A 20,904-nucleotide genomic window follows, 5' to 3' on the forward strand; every position below is an offset into this window, starting at 1 on the left:
CTACTCTGCTCTTTCCACTCCATCCTGCCCTCACTCATTCCCCGCCGGATCCCCGCTCCGACTCCTGGAAGACACCGTGATGTCTCCACGGCTTCCGCGAACCCCGCGGGAGGAATGCCCGAGCGCTCGCCGGTTCGCCGGCCCCGCCCTCCTTGACTCCGAAATGCAGCGAGAGCGCACGCGCGCCCTCACGGGCAGAGCGCGCGGTCGCAAGCTCCCCGTAGCCCCGTGCTCATCCGGGTCTCCGCGAGTCTCAGCCAATGGTGGACGTTCACAGCCCCCGAGGGCGGGGCTAAGCCTTCCCTCACATGGGGCCTCGGCTCACTCTGGGCGCTTTCAGGCATCCGCGGTTTGTCGAAGGGACAGAAGCAAAGTATCTAGCGTCTGGGAGAGGATCGATGGTTTTGACATGGAGCAGCTGCCGCCCCCTAGAAGCGACTGAAGTGCAAGCTGATTCCCAAGTCGGAGCCGCTGTAGTAAACACACTTCAGAAACGTGAGGTGCCGGTGGTCACGTGGGGAATGCGCCCTCCAATGAGGAGCCGAGGGCGGGGCTGAAGCCGCTGACGCGGCGGTGGCGGCGGAGTCACCCGGGCAGCCTCGGGACGGGTCACCGGCCGGCAGCCGTCCAGCGGCCTCGACCACATTCTTGCGTGCTCTGTCCTCGCTTCTCTTACCCGGGCCGAGAGGCAGCGTGGCCGACAGTGACTGAATTCTCTCTCATCCCTGTCGGTGGCTTGCCTCAGGCGGGGCCGTCTGCTCCGCAGGGGCCGTCTCGGTGGGCGAGGTTTACGTGCAGAGAACCTCTTGGGGCTCCCCGCGCCCGCGCGGGCCGTGGTGGAGTCTCGGGCTTGTGGAACTTGGTCAGCCTCCGGAGATCCGGGGACCTCGAAGTTATGCGTCCTCTCCAGTCGGTGGCGGCGGGTGCCGGCTCCTAAAGGGCGTCACACCGGGACTCCGCTGACTGGGCAACCTCCATTCATCTTCCAGCTGCGCCGCCAGCGCCCTCTCCCTCTCTGGTCCCCTCCTCGGACTCATCTTTTCCTTCCCCTCCTCTGCTTTCTCACTCCTTGGGTGCGGCGATTCTCCTGCGATCGGAGGTGTCGGTTATGAGCCGGACCCTCCTACCCTGAATTTCTCCGCGGAGGAGCTCGGCGGCGCCGCACCGCGCCCCTCTCCCACCCCCGCCCCCAGGATGGGGGTGAACGCCGTGCACTGGTTCCGAAAGGGGCTCAGGCTTCACGACAACCCCGCCCTGAAGGAGTGCATCCAGGGCGCCGACACCATCCGCTGCGTCTACATCCTCGACCCCTGGTTCGCCGGCTCCTCCAACGTGGGGATCAACAGGTGGCGGTGAGTCAAAATCCTGTGGGAAATTGATTTCGCTGTTTAATGAATCAAGACTTTACATGCCATCAGCCAGACTGAGAATTGAAATCTTGCACCGCCTTGCCCGTACTGTTTTAATTATTGCAGGTGCTTTAAGTATTAAATAGAACGGACGTAATAGCCCTGAGGCGAGAGAGTTCCGGCAGCCTGAAATACCTTGGCCTTCAGGTGTGAGTTACGTGTCTCAGCGCTCGTAGGAATTCTTCCCCTGGATTTATGGAGAATTCTTAGTGGTGGAGTTAAAGAAACACCCTTCCAGTTCTCAGTGGCCCGTGTGTTGATTTCCTTGGCCTCTGTGGCATTTGGGATTGCGGTCTTTAGTGTTTACGTTTGTGTGTTAACTCATAGTATGGAGAAAATAGTTCATTCAGTAGAGTCCCCTCCAAATCTAGTTTTCTTCCACCTTGAGGTTGCCAGAGGAAAAGCAAGGGAAACATTTCTTTGCTCAGCTCTTCCTCTCAGCTCCTCCTTGTGGTTGACTACACAAAGCACAGTCTTTCTTTCTAGGCAAAGTGTAATCCTTCCAGGATTTAGAGCACTGGAAGAAATCTTAGAGCTTTATGATCTTTTCCTGAAATGCCAGGCCAGATGGTTATTAGGTCCCGTGGTGGAAATGAAAGCATTCTTTCAACAGAGTATTGCTCACCTACTGTATACCAGGGCTTCCCTTGTGGCTCAGCTGGTAAACAATCCCTCTGCAAACCGGGAGACCTGGGTTCTGTCCCTGGGTTGGGAAGATCCCCTGGCAAGGGGAAAGGCTACCCACTCCAGTATAATGGCCTGGAGAAATCCATGGACTGTATAGTCTTTGGGGTCGCAAAGAGTCTGATACGACTGAGCAATTTCACTCACTATCACTCACTGTATACCAGCCACAGCTTTAAACACCAGGGATACAGTAGTAAATGAAACAAAAAGAAATTCTTGTTCTTTTCTAGCACATGTGCCAGAAAGTATGTAGTGATGATAAATGATGTGCGGAAATACAGCTTTTATGTGTACAAGAGAGTGGGATTGGAATCGGGAGTTTAAAATATGGTGATAGGGAAAAACTCAGAGAAAGTGACAGTTGAGCAAGATGATGAAACAAGTAGTAGATTACAGATATCTAGGGAAAAGCATTCCAGGGAGAAGGAACTGTAAGAAAAAGGGCCTGAGGTGGAATATGCTTAACCTTTGGAAGGAACAGCAGGAGAAACCAATGTGACTGGAACAGAGTGAGAGGATTAGTAGTGTATGAGGTCAGAGATGTAATAGGGCCAGACTGAGTAGAGCTTTATAGGCAGTTGTCAAGATTTGGGCTTTTACTCAGACGAAAGTGGGAATAATTGTAAGATTATGAGCAGAAAAGTGGTGTGGTTTGACTGAAGTTTTTTTTTTTTTTTAACTTCTCTGGCTGTGGTTCTGAGAACAGGCCCAAATTGTGGGGGTGGAGGTGGACAAGAAGCAGTAAGACAGGTTAGGAGTCAATTGCATTCATCCAGGTGAGATATGATAATGGCTTGGACCATAGTGATTGTGGTGGACTTAGGGAGAAGAAGTCAAGTGCTGAGTATATTTTGAAGGCAGAATTCACAGTATTTATTGACAGGTCTGGTGTGAGAGAAAGAGAAGGAATTAGGAATAATTTCAAAATTTGATTTGAGAAACTAGAAGGGTGGAACTGATTTTTGCTAAGTGGTCAGTTGAAGAAACCATTGAGAGGATGATTTGAGTTTTCTCTTGAACTTGGTTAGTATGAGATGTTTATTACACATCCAAGTGGAAATAGCAGATAGATAGGTCTAGAGTTAAGGTTAGAGATCCTGGCAGGAGGTATACATTGGAGATTCATCACTTTATAGATAACATTTAAAACTATTAATCCATTCATTTATTGATCAAATATATGGTATGCATCTACTATGTGCTAGACACTTTTAGGTGCAGGGCATTTAAACAGAATAGCTAAAAAAATCTCTGCTGTGTTGAAGCTTCTAGTAGAGCCATGAGACTATATGAAAACATTATGAAAATTTGTGTAGATAGAAAAGAACTGAGCCCTGGGTACTTGAATGTGTTTAAATTGTGGACCTGTGGAAGAAGTAGCATAGGAGTCTGAGAAAGAACATCTGGTAAGATAAGAAAACCTAAAGATAATGGTGTCATAGAAGCCAAGTAAAGGAGGAGAGTGGCTCAAAGAAGATGTTTGACTTTTGTCAAGTTGCTCGTCTTGTGAGATGAGGACTGAAAATTAAAAATCATATTTAGCATTTTGAGATCATAATCTTGACTAAAGTGGTATCAGTAGTGTCAGGGGCAAAAACCATTTTGGACTGGCTTGAGAGAGGCTGAGAGGAGAGAAGGTGGGTATAACTCACACAGATAGCTCTTTTAAGTTTTCCATTGGGGGGATCAGAGAAATGGTGTAGAAGAAGGTGAACTCAAGATTTTTTTCTTTTAAGATGAGAGAAATTACAGGATATTTGTGTGCTCATGGGAATAATACAGCAACTGTATATAAAACATTTTCATTAGCAGAATTGGTGTCATCATTGATTCTGGAAAAAGATAATACATGTTATATATTCTAATCTATTCCTATCTTAATAACATAGTAATAAGTCTCTCTTCATAATATTGTTAGGAGAATTAAATCAGTTAAAAGTTGTAAAATGCTTAAAATGTGAGTGGTACTAGGAAGTGCTTATTTGCTGTTTGCTCTTAAATTGAAAGTCCTAGGTAAATTGAAAGTCCTAGGTAAATAGTATCTACTTAAATGCATACAGTCAGTTTCTTCTAGAGTAATTCATACATTTATGACATCTAGACTATTGAGTCCTATAAATTAGGGGTTGTGTATTGCTTAACTTTGTACACCCAACAACTCACATTGCTAAATAGTGGGTGCAATAAAACTGATAAGTATAGGAATCCCTTGGACAGCAAGGAGATCCAACCAGTCCATCTTAAAGGAAATCAGTCTGAATATTCACTGGAAGGACTGATGCTGAAGCTGAAACTGCAATACTTTGGACACCTGATGTGAAGAACTGACTCATCTGAAAGGACTCTGATGCTGGGAAAGATTGAAGGCAGGAAGAGAAGGGGACGACAGAGGATGAGATGGTTGGATGGCATCACCGGCTCAATGGACATGAGTTTGAGTAAGCTCTGCGAGTTGGTGATGGACAGGGAGGCCTGGCATGCTGCCGTCAATGGGGGTCGCAAAGAGTTGGACACGACTGAGTGACTGAACTGAACTAATAGGAATCCCATATTTTCCTTTTTAAAAAGGATTTTTTTTTACTACTAAATATTGTCCTTGATGAGTAATTGATAGGTAAAGGTGTAAATAATGAATAGAGACAGACTTTCTTCCACTGACAGCTATATAAAAAGGAGGGACAGAGTTTTAGACTTTTCTTTCAGCATCATATTCAGTGCTTTCATATAGTGGTAACTCAGTTACTGTTTGTTAATGAAATGACATCCTGGAGTCAATAGTTTTATGTTTAAACAACTTTGCTACCTTACTTATTGACCATAGAATAAGGTGCAAACTCCTTAACTTGGCATTTAAGCTATCCTGTGGGTTTTGGTCTTCTTTCCTTTGTACCATTTCCTTTAATTAACAAAATTTCCTAGATTTTTGGATTTAACAGAAAAATTTAAAAATCTTTTTTGCATAAGAAAATTAACAAAATTATCTTTTGATGTTGCTGTAATTTCATTTTAAAAGGGTACTTTCTAAAGCAACTAGAGAAAGAAGAACAAGCAAAACCCAAAGTTAGCAGAACGAATAAAATCATAAAGACCAGAAATAAATGAAATAGACTAAGAAAGCAACAGAAAAGATCAATGAAGCTAAAGATAAATGAAAAGATAAATGAAATTAGCGAACATTTAGCCAGACTCACAGTATATTAAAAAGCAGAGACATCACTTTGCTGACAGAAGTCCATATAGTCAAAGCTATGGGTCTTCCAGTAGTCATGTACAGATGTGAGATTTGGACCATAAAGAAGGCTGAGTGCTGAAGAATTGATGCTTTCGAATTGTGGTGCTGGAGAAGACTCTTCAGAATCCCTTGGACTGCAAGGAGATCAAGCACTCAATCCTAAAGGAAATCAACCCTGACTATTCATTAGAAGGACTGATGCTGAAGCCAAACCTCCAATATTTTAGCTATATGATGTGAAGAGCTGACCCTGATGCTGGGAAAGCTTGGGGGCTGGAGGAGAAGGGAGTGACAGAGGATGAGATGGTTGGGTGGTATCACCAACTCAGTGGACTTGGGTTTGAGCAAGCCTGGTGTGCTGCAGTCCATGGGTTGCAAAGAGTTGGACGTGACTGAGCGACTAAACAGCAACAACAAACCAGACTCATCAAGAAAAAAAGGGAGAGGGCTTAAATCAGTAAAGTTAGAAATGAAAAAGGAGACATTACACCACAAAAGTATGAAAGACCATAAGAGATTACTACAAGCAACTATATGCCAATAAAATGAACAGCCTAGAAGAAATTGGCAAATTCTTAGTAAGGTGCGAATCTCCCAAGACTGAACCAGGAAGAAATAGAAAGTACAAGCAGACAAGTTATAAGTACTGAAATTCAGTCATTGATTAAAGAACTCCCAATAAACAAAAGTCCAGGACCAGATGGCTTCACAGGCAAATTCTATCCAACATTCAGAGAAGAGTTTAACAGTTATCTTTCTGAAACAAATCCAAAAATCTGGAAGAAACACTTCCAAACTCATTATGTGAGGCCACCATCACGGTAATACCAATCAGAAAAAGGCACCACAAAAAAAAAAAAAGAAAAGAAAATTACAGGTCAATATCACTGATGAACATAGATGGAAAAATCCTCAACAAAAGACTATCAAACTGAATCCAACAAAACATTAAAAGAATCATATGCCATGATCAAGTGGAATGTATCCAGGGATGCATGGGTATTTCAATATCCACAAATCAATCAATATGATACACCACATCAACAAATTGAAGAATAAAAACTATATGATCATCTCAGAAGATGCAGAAAAAACTTTTGATAAAATTCAACATCCGTTTATAATAAAATCCCCCAGAAAGTGGGCATAGAAGGAACATACCTCAACATACTAAAGGCCATATATAACAAACTCACAGCTAGCATGTTGTTGTTGTTCAGTTGCCCAGTCGTGTCTGATTCTTTGTGACCCCATGGACTGCAGCAGGCCAGGCCGCCCTGTCCCTCTAGCATACTCAATGGTAAAAAGCTGCTTTTCCTCTGAGATTAGGAACAAAACAAGTATGTCAACCCTCACCACCCTTATTCAGCATAGTTTGATGACACAAATGGATGGAAAGATGTACTTCACAGTCTTTTTGTTTCCATACAAATGTAAAAATGTTTATTCTAGTTCTGTGATAAATGCCATTAGTAATTTGATAGGGATTGCACTGAATCTGTAGAGTGCCTTGGGTAATATAGTTGTTTTGACAGTGTTGATTCTTTCAACCTAAGAATACAGTATATCTTTCCATCTGTTTGTGTCATCTTTGATTTCTTTCATCAGCATCTTATAGTTTTTGGAGTACATGTCTTTTGCCCCCTTAGGTCAGTTTATTCCTAGGTATTTTATTCTTTTTGATGCAATAGTAAATTTGATTGCTTTCTTAATTTTTCTTTCTGCTATTGGTTGTTAGTATATGAAAACGCAACAGATTTCTGTGCATGAATTTTGTATCCTGCAACTTTAATCCTATTCATTGATCAGATCTAGCAGTTTTCTGGTAGTGTCTTTAGAATTTTCTAATTTGAAAAGGTACATGAATCTAGTGCTCATAGCAACATTGTTTATAGTTTCCAAAATATGGGAGCAACCTAAGTGTTCCTCAGAAGCTGAATAAATAAAAATGGATAAAGAAGATGTGGAATGTGGTATGTATACACACACACACACACACACACACACACACAATTAAATACTATTCAGCCATTAAAAATTCAGAAAATTTGGTGTTTGCAGTAACATAGATAGACTTGGAGGGTGTTACATTAAATGAAATGTCAGAGAAAGAAATGCTGTATATATGGAATCTAAAGGGATACAACAGAGTAGTGAATATAACAAAAAAGAAACAGAATCACAGATATAGATAACAAGGTAGTATTTACTAGTAGGAAGGGAGAGGAGGTAACAACTATTGAGTGTAAGATACATTGCGAGGATGTATTGTACAACATAGAGAAAATAGCCAGTATTTTGTAATGATTGTAAATGGAGTGTAACCTTTAAAAATTGTATAAAATAAAGTAAATGCCTTAAAAATCCCAATTTCTTTATCTGTACTCTGTTTTATAAATTTCGCTCTTATTTTTTTTAGCCATATTATTGACATGCAGAAGAACCCAAATGAACTTTTTGGCCAACTCAGTATAATTGACAAATTTGAGAGTGTATATATTTAAGATATACAATATGATATTTTGATATATGTATACATCATGAAGCTCATTTTTTATTATTCTGTTTCACCTTTTATTTAACCATGTCCTGTTTTTACGTTGCTTCCAAACAACATTTAAACATGCTTAAAAACAAATTCTACAAAGAGATGAAGAAATAACAACAACAAAAAAAACCAAACAGGAACAAAACCTACCCTTGACATTCCTCTCCTGAAGCTTTATTTCTCAATTCCTTTATAGCCACACTTCCTGAACAAGAATGTCTAACACAAACATGGGTCTAATACTGGCTGACTCCATATTTTTATCTCCTACTCAACCTTGAACCCACTCTAAACTTGGTTTCACCCTCACCTTCTCCACCAGAACTGTTTTCAATCAAAGGATGCTTTAAAACTTTTCATTCCTGGACTTTTTACTTTTTGACACATTTGACCATACCATCCTGTTCTTCCCTCTACTTTGGTTAGAGGACTCTCCTGTGTTTGTTTTTCTGCCAGAGTTGTTAGGAACCTTCCTTTACTTCTATTTCTCTCTGTTCAACCCTTAAGTGCTCCTTAAATCTGTAGTCTCTACCCTCTTTTCATCATTTCGAGGTAATCTTCTCTCTTCATAAAGTCGGTTACCATCTATATGCTCAGAATTCACAAATTAGTATCCTCAGCCCAGATCTCTCACCTGATCCCCAGATATGTGTCCACTATAATATTCCCTCCATATTTGAATCTTATGGAGGGTTTATTACCTTAAACTCAGTTTGCTCAAAACCAAGTTCGTCTTTTCCCTTACCTCTTTCTCAAAAACAAAAAAAAAAACCTTAAACTGACTTTTCTTGTGTTTCCTATCTTCATAAGTAACATTGCCATTTGCTTAGTTGCTCATACAGTTTACATATTAGGTTGTTAATTGTGTATTTATTCAACAAATAAATGTGTGCTCCTGCTGTGTGCCAGGCTTCCCTGGTAGCTCAGTTGGTAAAGAACTTGCCTGCAAAGCAGAAGAACCCGGTTTGATTCCTGGGTTGGGAAGATCTGCTAGAGAAGGGATAGGCTCCCCACTCCAGTATTCTTGCGCTTCTCTGGCTCAGCTGCTAAAGAGATCTGCCTGCAGTGCGGGAGACCTGGGTTCAGTCCCTGTGTTGGGAAGATCCCCTGGAGAAGGGAATAGCTACCCACTCCAGTATTTTGGCCTGGATAATTCTATGGACTGTATAGTCCATGGAGTCGCAAAGAGTCGGACACGACTGAGTGACTTTCACTTTCACTGTATGCCAATCACTTTGCTAATTTATCTGGATAAAATGGTAGTCAACAGATAAGTTCTCTGTCCTCAGAGCATTTACAACATAGGAGGGATATATTCAGAAATAATCACAGAAATACATTTTTCTGTCTCCATTGCCACTTCAGCCTATACTGCTATCTTTTTGCATAAATTGTTCATAGTTTACAAATTATTGTTTGCTCTTCTCTGATTCCTCCTTTACACAACAACCAGAGTAAACTTTTAAAATTGCTAATATGATTATGTCCTTTACTAATTTTAAACCTTTGATGGCATTTATTTACCCTTACATAAAGGTTCAAATGGGGTTTTCCCTGGTAGCTCTGCTGGTAAAGAATCTGCCTACAATGTGGGAGACCTGGGTTTAATCCCTGGGTTGGGAAGATCCCCTGGAGGAGGGCATGGCAACTCACTCCAGTATTCTTTCCTGGAAAATCCCCATGGACAGAGGAGCCTGGTGGGCTACAGTCCACGGGGTCGCAAAGAGTCAGACACGACTAAGCGACTAAGCACACACAAAGGTTGAAAAAGCCATAGCATGGTTTAAATCTCTGTGTAATCTGGTCTTCTGCTTTTCTCAGCCTCTTGCTTCACTGAGGCATTTGAAGCCTTGAAGTAGGAGATGGATCTTATTAAACAGAGGAAAGAGGGAAGGGAATTCCAGACTGAGGAAATAACATAAGGGAAGGTTCTATATGTCGATACTGGTAAGGAGGTTGATGTAAGTGAATCATATGGGTGCATAAAAATATAGGTGTTATTTAGTATTCTTTTGGTTCAGTGCTTTAGATGGTTGCCTTACTCAGATGGGCTTAAGCAGAAAGAGGGTTTATTGCCAAGTGTAATCGAATGATCCAAGGGAAATTGGCTTCAGACATAGCTTGATGCTAGGGCTCAGAAGGGCTAAAGTCTCAGCATCTCCAAACTTTACTTTTCTACACTGGCTTTTCAGGCAGTCTGTCCTCTGGTGGTAAAATATAGCAATAACAATAGCAGATATAGAATAAAAAAGCATTTGCTTCTGTCCCAGAAGTAGCAGCAAAAGTCTGTGGAACTTCACTGGCTCTGTTTGGGCCAATTCTGAATCAGTCATTGTGAACCTGATATCTGAGCTGAAGTTGTATGCCTCAGCTTAAATGAGCTGAAGTTGAATAAATAGGAAGTAGGTGGATGCCCTAAAACAACAGAGGTCTATTATATGAAAACTTGGATCAGAAAGTAGGACCAAGTCAGAAAAACTTTGACTCCGTTTAAGGAAATATAACTTTGGCATCTGAGTGAATGATGGAGGAAAGAAACCCAATAACAGTGTGGAAGCTTTATCAGCAGTTCAGTTGAAAGATAATACAGACTTGAATTAGGGAAATCGCTGTAAGGAAGGGGAAGGTTGCAAGAGAGTAACTGTAGAGGTGCACTAGGTAGTTCAGGTGACTGTAAAAGGCAGTTTTCATAGTGGAGTGTGAGGGAGAGAGTAGAATATAAGATTCTCATGTTATATGCCTCTATGACAATTAGACATTAGTTAAGTTAGAGAACACAGGCATATGTCATACTTAGATGAGCTGTCTAAATATGTATCACCTAAGCTCATGATGAATTTGATATGCTGCTAAGATACCAGCATGGGAAATGGAGAAAATAGAAGTTCAAGTTTAGGGATCATAGACGTTAGAGCTGTGGTCATGGGAGTAATTCCTATACAGTTAATAGGTTAAGCATAACTGATGATACTGGATGGAATCAGACCCATCAGTAGCTTGAAGAATACTGTTTTTAAGATGAATAGGAACTGGTGAGACTGAAGAAAATCAGAGGAGTCAGGAGAATGATGTATCATGGAAACCAAAGGTGCTAAGAATTTTCCTTCATTGTGCTAAAGAAGGCAGGTTAGAATGAGTTTTGACAGTTATGCAAGAAAAATTTGTCAAAGACTTGAAAATGGGCAGAAGAAATTATGTGTATCTGAATGCCCTAGATACTGTGTATCTGAATGGCATTGGACTCTCTAGGACCTAGAGGGCCCTCTAAGAATTATATTACTTTGATTTAGAGATATGTATTTTTGTCCTTGGTTGACTAGACTGTTTTACAACTCTGCAAAAAGGGGCAAAAGTTAAGTTGTAGAAAACCAATAAGGAACAAACGTTCCCTACCCGTACCAGTGCAGTTATTCCTGTTCATGCCATGCAAATGAATTTCATAGACTGGACAATAAAACCTCTGAGTGTCAGATTCTCATTTGAACCAGATTTAACATCTTACTGGTTGCTTCATTTATTAATGAGTTAAGTAACACCTTTCTCATATTCATTTCATGTCTGCATGAGAATCTACTGCAAGGAGATCAAACCAGTCAATCCTAATGGAAATGAATCCTAGATATTCATTGGAAGAACTGATACTGAAGCTGAAGCTCCAATACTTTAGCCACCTGATGCAAAGAGCTGACTCATTAGAAAAGACCCTGATGCTGGGAAAGATTGAGGGCAGGAGGAGAAGGGGACGACGAGGATGAGATGGTTGGATGGCATCACTGGCTCAAGGGAGGGTCATGAGTTTGAGCAAGCTCCGGGAGATGGTAAAGGAGAGGGAAGCCTGGCGTGCTACAGTCCATGGGGTTGCAAAGAGTCAGACACAACTGAGTGACTGGATAATGAGAGTCACGATTTGACCATTTTGCAAATTATACTTTAACTGTTACAAAGGCCTTTGGTAAACTTGGAGAAAGCAACTCTAATGTAGTTGTAAGGACAGATATCAGACTGTGTAGGATGTTACACAAAGTGTGTATGTGTGTGTCTGGCTGGTGTATGGGAGGATGGTGATATTTGAGGGACTGGTGGAGAGAATTTTTATGGGAGAAGTAAGACAAGCTGGATGCACAGGTTCTGGACAGGCTGAGGCAAAGTGAACTTTGGGTAGATCATTAGATTTACAGTCAAGGCAATGAAATCACCAGACGTATAGTCCAGACAGGATGATAAAGAGAAAATAAAATATATAGATAGGGTGAGTAGTGGACTGTCTGAATGTGTAGTCCTTTGAATGACAGGCTGAAGTGAGTTTAGAACAAACATCTGGCTGTCCTAAAACCTAGATACTAGTCCCTGCTTTCCTATTAAGTAGCATTTGGACTGACTGTGAGTAAGTCACTCCTTTATAGTCATTCAGTAATGTTCATTAAAAGATTGTTATTTGCCAGGCACTTGGCAGGGCACAAAGATGAAGGTCATAATTCTTGCCCATAAAGAAACTTTCATACCACTCAAGGACAAATCATTAGAATATAGGATGTTAAATAGAACTTCTGTAGAAATATTCTGAAACATCTGGAACTCCTCCTCTCTCAAACCAATATTTCCCTTCCTCCTCCCTCGCACATACCCCGCTTCACCACCTCTCTCCTAATCCCTCCTCTCCTCTACCAGGGTTGTCTCTCTCCTGTGCTAAGATTATCCTAATATGAAGAGGGAGGTACTAAAAAAATAAAAGCCCTCTTATCTGATATCATTGGGACTAGTAGTTAGTTATTTGAAAAAGACAAGTATAAAAAATAGCATAAATATACATTATTTTGACAGTTTTTGATGTGGAGTGAAATGCTAGGTCTCAATTCTCTGTCTCTTCTTTATCTACATTTGCTCCTTAGGTGATTTAACTTAGTCACATACTTGAATACTTCATGCATGTCCTACCCTGACCTCTGTCTTGAATTATAGACCTAGGTATCCAGTAGTTTTACTCAGATTTCAAATAAGTATCTTAAACTTAACTTTGCCTCTCTGTCTCCCCCCTCCCATGGTTTCTCTGTGTCACATATGGCAACATTCACCTCATTGCACTGCGAAAACCTAGGAACCGTCTTACATTTATTTGTTTTTTCCTGCTCACAACCCTGTCTCTAGTCCTTCAGAAATTATTATGGCTTTTCCTCCAAAATCCCATATTCATTCAAATTTCACACTTCCACTGCCATCATACAGTCCAGGTCACCGACATTTCTGCAGGATTACTGCAGTAACCTCCTAACTTCTCTACTTCCATCTTTATACCTTCTTTCTCAGTCTGTTCCAAGTGGAAGCCAGAGTAGTAGTTTTAAAAAACCTTGATCAGATTAGGTCATTCCTATGCTGTAAAGCCTCCAGTTGACTTCCAGGGTATTAACATTTTCACTTCTCTTTCAGTCACTAGGTCATGTCTGACTCTTTGCAGCTCACTGGACTGCAGCATGCCAGGCTTCCCTGTCCTTCACTATCTCCCAGAGTTTCCCCATCTATTTGCCATGTAGTGATAGGATCAGATGCCATGATCTTAGTTTTTTGAATGTTGAGTTTGAAGCCAGTTTTTTTTTTTTTAAATCACAAAGTTAATAAAAGATTTACTTCCAGAATATACAAAGAACTATTTAAATTCAACAATGAGAAAACAGACTTCTCAAATTTAAAAACGATCAAGCTATAAGAACAAATATTTCACAGAATAAGATAGAGGATGGAAAATAAACACCTGAAAATATACACAATATTTTTAATCATTAGAGAAATACAATTTAAACGACATTACTAATGCTATTAAAATGTCTCAAATAAGAAATACTGACAAAACCAAATGATCATGAAGGCCTAAGACAATAAGAACGTTTATTGCTACTGTCAATTCAAAATTAAACAGTCATTTTGAAAAATCATCTGAGAGAGTTACTTATCAGTTCAGTTCAATCAATCAGTCATGTCCAACTCTTTGCAACCCCATGGACTGTGGCACACCAGGCTTCCCTGTCCATCACCTACTCTCAGAGCTTGCTCAAACTCATATCCGGTGATGCCATCCAACTATAGATTCAGTGCAATCCCTATCAAGCTACCAATGGTATTTTTCACAGATCTAGAACAAATAATTTCACAATTTGTATGGAAATACAAAAAACCTCAAATAGCCAAAGTAATCTTGAGAAAGAAGAATGGAATTGGAGGAATCAACCTGCCTGACTTCAGACTCTACTACAAAGCCACAGTCATCAAGACAGTATGGTACTGGCACAAAGACAGAAATATAGATCAGTGGAACAGAATAGAAAGCCCAGAGAGAAATCCATGAACCTATGGACACCTTATCTTCAACAAAGGAGGCAAGAATATACAGTGGAAAAAAGACAACCTCTTTAACAAGTGGTGCTGGGAAAACTGGTCAACCACTTGTAAAAGAATGAAACTAGAACACTTTCTAACACCACACACAAAAATAAACTCAAAATGGATTAAAGATCTAAATGTAAGACCAGAGACTATAAAACTCCTAGAGGAGAACATAGGCAAAACACTCTGCGACATAAATCACAGCAGAATCCTCTATGACCCACCTGCCAGTTTTTTAAAAAAATTAATTTATTTTAATTGAAGGCAAATCACTTTACAATATTGTGGTGGTTTTTGCCACACATTGATATGAATCGGCCATGTGTGTACGTGAGTCGCACCATTCAGAACCCCCCGCCCACCTCCCTCCCCACCCCATCCCTCTGGGTTGTCCCAGAGTACCAGCTTTGTGTGCCCTGCTTCATGGATCAAATTTGCAGCGGTCATCTGTTTTACTTATGGTAATACACATGTTTCACTGCTGTTCTTTTATATTATCCCACCCTCTCCTTCTCCTACACAGTCCAAAAGTCTGTTCTTTACATCTCTGTCCCTTTTGCTGTCTTGCATATAGGGTCGTCATTACCATCTTTCTAAATCCCATATATATGTGTTAATATACAGTATTGGTGTTTATTTTTCTGACTTCACTGTATATAATAGGCTCCAGTTTCATCCATCTTATTAGAACTGACTCAAATGCATTCTTTTTTATAGCTGAGTAATTTTCCATTGAGTATATACACCATAGCTTGCCTATTCATTCATCTGCCAATGGACATCTAGGTTGCTTCCAAGTCCTAGCTGTTGTAAATAGTTTAAGCCAGCTTTTTCACTCTCCTCTTTCACCTTCATCAAGAGGCTCTTTAGTTCCTCTTTGCTTTCTGCCATAAGGGTGGTATCATCTGCATATCTGAGGTTATTGATATTTCTCCTGGCAATCTTAATTCCAGCTTGTGATTCATCCAGCCCAGCATTTCACATAATGTACTCTGCATAGAAATTTAATAAGCAGAGTGACAATATACAGCCTTGATGTACTCCTTTCCCAATTTGGAACCAGTCCATTGTTCCATTTCCAGTTCTAACTTTTGCTTCTTGACCTACATGCATACAGGTTTCTCAGGAGTCAGGTAAGGTATTCTGGTATTCCCATCTCTTTAAGAATTTTCCACAATTTGTTGTGATCCACACAGTCATGGCTTTAGCGTAGTCAGTGAAGCAGAAGTAGATGTTTTTCTGGAATTCTCTTGCTTTTTCTATGATCCAACGGATGTTGGCAGTTTGCTCTCTGGTGGCTCACATGGCAAAGAATCTATGTGCAATGAAGGAGACCTGGGTTTGATCCCTGGGTCAGGAAGATCCCTTGGTGAAGGGATAGGCAACTCACTCCAGTATTCTTGCCTGGAGAATTCGATGGTCAGAGGAGCCTGGCAGGCTACAATCTGGGGTTGCAAAGACACGACTGAGTGACTAACACTTTTAGTCATTAGGGGATGCAAAACAGAGCCACAGTGTGAATCTACGTTATACCCACTAGGATAGTTATCATAAAACTTCTTTTAAAGGAAAATAAATATGGGTGAGGATGTGAAGAAATCTGAACCATCGTACATTGCTGTTTGGAAGTGTAAAATGGCACAGTCACTGTAAAAATTGTTTGGTATTTCCATAGAAAGTTGTAAACAGAATTTCTCGTGGCTGTGTTATGAGTCATACCATGTGACCAAGCAGTTTCACTGTTAGACTACCAGGAGAATTGAAAACAGGTATTTAAACAAAAATTTTTTTGTGAATGTCCATAGCAGCTCAGTGCACAGTCACCAGAATGTCTATCAACTAATGAATGGATAAACAAAATGTGGTATATCCATACAATTGAATGTTATTCAGTGGATAAAAAGGAACTATGACCTGGATGAATGTCTAAAACATTATGCTAAATGAAAGAAGTCAGACATAAAAGATCATACATTAAATTATTTCATTCGTATACAATATTCAAAATAGATAAATCCGTAGAGACAGAAAGCAAATGAGTGGTAGCCAGGGATTGGGGAAGGGAGAAATGGAGAGTGATTGCTTAATGGGTACAATGTTCCCTTTGGGGTGACAAAAACACTTTGAAACTAGAAGAAAGATAATGATTATGCAACATTATGAATCGAACTAAATGCCACTAAATTGTACACTTTCAAATGGGTAAAATTATGTGATGTGTATTTTACCTCACAAAATTACAAATAGCTTTCTTACGTATTAGAGATTGGCTAACTTTTTGTATAAGGGCCAGATGATAAATATTTTAGAATTTTACAACTTCTGTTATAGCTACCCAAATCTCCTGCTGTAGCATGAAAGCTGCCATAGAAAATATGCAAATGAAACGAACATGTCTGTGTTCCAAAAAAACTTTATTTACAAAGCAGACAGTTAGCTGGATTGACCCATGGCCTTACTTTGCTGCACCTCTGCTACATATACAGAGCCAGTTAGAAAGTATCATAGTAAGAAAAATCCTATTTTTAACAGCAACAAAGAGAGATGAACAATTCAAGTGATAACTTGAATTCAGATACAAAGAGATTGGTGATTGGATCTTAGCTTTTATTTTTCTTGCATAGCTCTTCAGTCTTTTTATCTCATTCTTCTGTTCTGTCATTTTGTCTCCAAGCATTTGATAAATTAATTTGATGTTCTTTTTAAGTTCATCTGAAATGCAGATCTTTTTGGCAGATTTTTCTTCTTGTTTCTTGTGTTCTGTTTTTATATTAATATGCTGGGTTTTGTAGTTTTTTGCCTGCTCTGGAATTATTTTTGTGTTATTTACGTTAACATTGTTATGTTTCTTCTTTTGATTTTATTCATGTTTAATGTGGGGAACTATATTTTACTTTTATAAACATGTAAATTAAAATGTAGTAAAAATCACTTTTTACCCAAAAAAGTTGGTAAAATCACTTTTATAAATCTCTGAGTTTTAATGCACAGAACATTACAACCATCACCAAAATCAAGATCCAGAATGTCTCCATCATTCCAGAAAAATTCCATCATGCTACCCTTTGTATTCAAACTCCCCCCGCTTCTTAGCCCTTTAGCAGCCACTGATCTGTTCTGTGTTTTCCAGAATGCCATAGCATGTTGCCTTTTGAGTTTGGCTTCTTTTACGTGTGTGTATGTGCTCAGTCACTCAGTCATGTCCGACTCTTTGTGACCCCATAGATCATAACCCCCCAGGCTCCTCTGTCCATGGGAATTTTCCAGGCAAGAATTAACTGGAGTGGATTGCCATTTCCTCCTCTAGGGGGTCTTCCTGACCCAGGGATTGAACCCACGTCTCCTGCGTCTCCTTCATTGGCAGGCGGATTCTTTACCACTCAGCCACCTGGGAAGCCCCTTGGCTTCTTTTACTTAATATCAAACGTGCATTTGATATTCATCCATGTTGTTGTAGGTAGCATTAATTCATTTCTTTTCATTGTTGAGTAATATTCCATTGTATAAACGTACTACAGTTTGTTTATCCATTCCCCAGTTCATTGATTATTTGGATTGTTTCCAACTTTGGCAGTTACAAATAAAGCCACTGTATAGCAAAGAGTTAACATAACAGGCCTAAGATTGCTGTTGCTAGGAAGCCTGTTTGCAAGGTTGGCTCTTGGCTATTGTCTGGAACTCAGATTTTGAGAGTGTTCCCACCATTCTCTAACTGATAAGGGTGATTTATATGCCTAAACTGTATGCTGAACACCTTCTTTCCTTACAGAAGTGTGGAATTTTGGTACATGCTATAAGCTGCTGTGACTGTATGACCAGCCCCCAATAAAACCTTGTACTCCTGTGTCAGGGAAGTTTCACTGGTAGATAGTACTTCACATACACTGTCATAAATTCAGAGATGGAAGGATTAAGTGCATGCATCCTGCTGGGAGAGGGCTCCTGGAAGTTTTCATGAGGTTTCCAATTTTACCCCATGTGCCTTTTTCCTTTGCTGGTTTTGCTTTGTTTCCTTTCTCTGCATTAAATCTTAATCCTAAGTATAACTAATTATGTGCTGAGTCTTGTGAGTTCTTCAAGTGAATCACTGAACCTGGGCATTGTCTTGGGGACCTCTAGCATAACCACTATAAACATTCACACACAGGCTTTTTTGTGTGAACATGGTTTTCATTTTGTTTGAGCACATATCTAGGGGTGAGATTGCTGGGTCTTATAGTAAGTGTTTACCTTTATTAAAAACTGCCAAATTGTTTTTATACCATTTGCAAATGCAAATTGTACCATTTTGCATTTCCACTCGCTATGCATGAGCATTCAAGTTGCTCCTTATCCTTGTTACCTTTTGATATTATCAGGCTTCCCCCCACCGCATTCTGATAAGATGTAATGGCATCCCATTATGGTTTCAGTTTGCATCTTTATGTACTTATTTCTCATATCCATATAATCTTTAGTGAGCTGTATGTTCTAATCTTTTGGTTTTTTTTTAATTGGGTTATTTTTTATTGTTGAGTTTAAAGAGTTCTTTACATATTCTGGATCCAAGTTGTCAGATACATGATAAATGATTTGCAAATATTTTCTCCCCATCAGTAGATTATCTTTTCATTCTTTTAACAGTGCCTTTCAAAGAACAGTTAAAAATTTTTTTTCCATTTATTTTTATTAGTTGGAGGCTAATTACTTTACAATATTGTGGTGGTTTTTGCCATACATTGACATGAATCAGCCATGGATTTACATGTATTCCCCATCCCGAACCCCCCTCCCACCTCCCTCTCCACCCGATCCCTCTGGGTCTTCCCAGTGCACCAGCCCTGAGCACTTGTCTCATGCATCCAACCTGGGCTGGTGATCTGTGTCACCCTTGATAATATACATGTTTCAATGCTGTTCTCTCGAAACATCCCACCCTCGCCTTCTCCCACAGAGTCCAAAAGTCTGTTCTGTACATCTGTGTCTCTTTTTCTGTTTTGCATATAGGGTTATCGTTACCATCTTTCTAAATTCCATATATATGCGTTAGTATACTGTATTGGTCTTTATCTTTCTGGCTTACTTCACTCTGTATAATGGGCTCCAGTTTCATCCATCTCATTAGAACTGATTCAAATGAATTCTTTTTAATGGCTGAGTAATATTCCATGGTACCACAGCTTCCTTATCCATTTGTTTAAAATTTTTAAGTAAAATTCTGTTTGTTAATTTTTTCTTATATGGGTTATGGTTTTAATGCCATGCCATATGTGTTGTCTTTGCCTAATCCAAAGATGCAAGGATTTCTCCTGTGTTTTCTTTTAAAACTTTCATAGTTTTACATTTTATATTTAGGTCTTTGATTTGTTTTTAGTTAATTTTTGTGTACGGTGGTGGTGTGTATCAAAGTTTATTTTGTTGCATATGGTTCTCAATTGGTTCCAGTACCATTTGTTGATAAGACTGTCCTTTCTACATTGAATTGTTTTTATATCTTTGTCAAAAATCAATGAGTGTATGTGTATTCATATATAAATGAATTTATTTTTGGTCTCTGTCTTCTGTTCCATTGATGTATGTATCTGTCCTTTCACTAAAAACCATACTATCTTGAAATCACAGAGTGTGATTTCTCCAAATTTGTTCTTTTTCAAAAAAAAATTTTGTCTATTCTTTTTCCTTTGTTTTATAAATTTTACAATTAATTGGTCAATATTTACAAAAAAATCCTGCTGGGATTTTGATTGAAAGTGCGCTGAGTCTATAGCTCAATTCGCAAAGAATTGACATCTTAACAATATTGAGTCTTTCAGTCTATAAACATAGTATATCTCTCCATCTATTTAGGTCTTTTTTTTTTTTTCCTTCATGTGTCTTGTAGTTTCAGCATGTAAACTCTGGGAACTGTTCTGAAGCCTTCTGTTTTGTTAAAGTACGTGTGTGTTCTAACTCCTTCCCTATTTATTTGAGACCTTTTCAGGTTTTCCCTGGAAACTATACTTGGAGCTGAAACATTGCGTTTAATCTGCTTCTCTTTACTTGGTGGCATTGGTGTGTGTGTGTGTGTGTGTGTGTGTGTGTGTGTGTGTGTGTGTTTTGCTTAAAGGACAGCTCCATTAGACTAAACCTTTTGCTTTAGAGCTGAGTTCTGCTATGTGTTAACTGGTGTTAAAATTCTATACTGGGGTTTTTTCTATCTAGATTAGGAAATTCCTTTTCTCATGGGGGCATACTGTCAGGTTTTGAATTGTGAATCTTCCTCAATTTGGGGCCCTCAAACTGTTTTCAACATTTGAAGTCTGCCATGGTTGTTTAATTCTTTAAACAAAGTTACTTACCTCTTTCCCCAGGGGTATTTGTTTCTCCCCAGGCAAAAAGAAGCAGTTTGAGGGGAATAAAGAGTAGAATTCATTGAAGAAAGATTGGAAAGAATGGAAAAAAAATTTTTTTAAGAGTCAAGGCGAGACCCTCTGAATCCCTTCATCCAAAATCAACAGTTGCTTACATTTTGGCACATTTTCATTCATATTTTTTCCTTGCTATGTTTATATTTCTCAAAGCTAAATATTCTTACAGTTTGAACTGTCAAAAAATGCTAAGGCTCTTTAGAAAAAAGCAGAACATACTCATTGTTGACCCTTCTCTCCAGTCATCCTCTTCTCACCTCCCACAAA

The 20,904-nt window shown here is 39.6% G+C and overlaps 1 protein-coding gene across 3 annotated transcripts in view; it reads left to right on the plus strand.

The window, feature by feature from the left end:
• The first annotated feature begins 303 nt into the window (after positions 1 to 303).
• Positions 304 to 20,904, plus strand: part of CRY1 (cryptochrome circadian regulator 1) — an 87,320-nt gene continuing 66,719 nt past the window's right edge. For 2 of the 3 annotated variants that reach the window (XM_061125437.1, XM_061125436.1), the window contains exon 1: positions 308 to 1,352. In XM_061125437.1, coding sequence (XP_060981420.1) covers positions 1,195 to 1,352 — 158 coding nt within the window. In that variant the 5' untranslated portion in view covers positions 308 to 1,194. Of the gene's footprint in view, positions 1,353 to 20,904 lie in introns of all 3 variants that reach the window. The other variant, XM_061125438.1, reaches the window with a different exon arrangement.

Source organism: Dama dama, chromosome 22 (genome assembly GCF_033118175.1).
Source record: "Dama dama isolate Ldn47 chromosome 22, ASM3311817v1, whole genome shotgun sequence".
Taxonomy (NCBI): domain Eukaryota; kingdom Metazoa; phylum Chordata; class Mammalia; order Artiodactyla; family Cervidae; genus Dama; species Dama dama.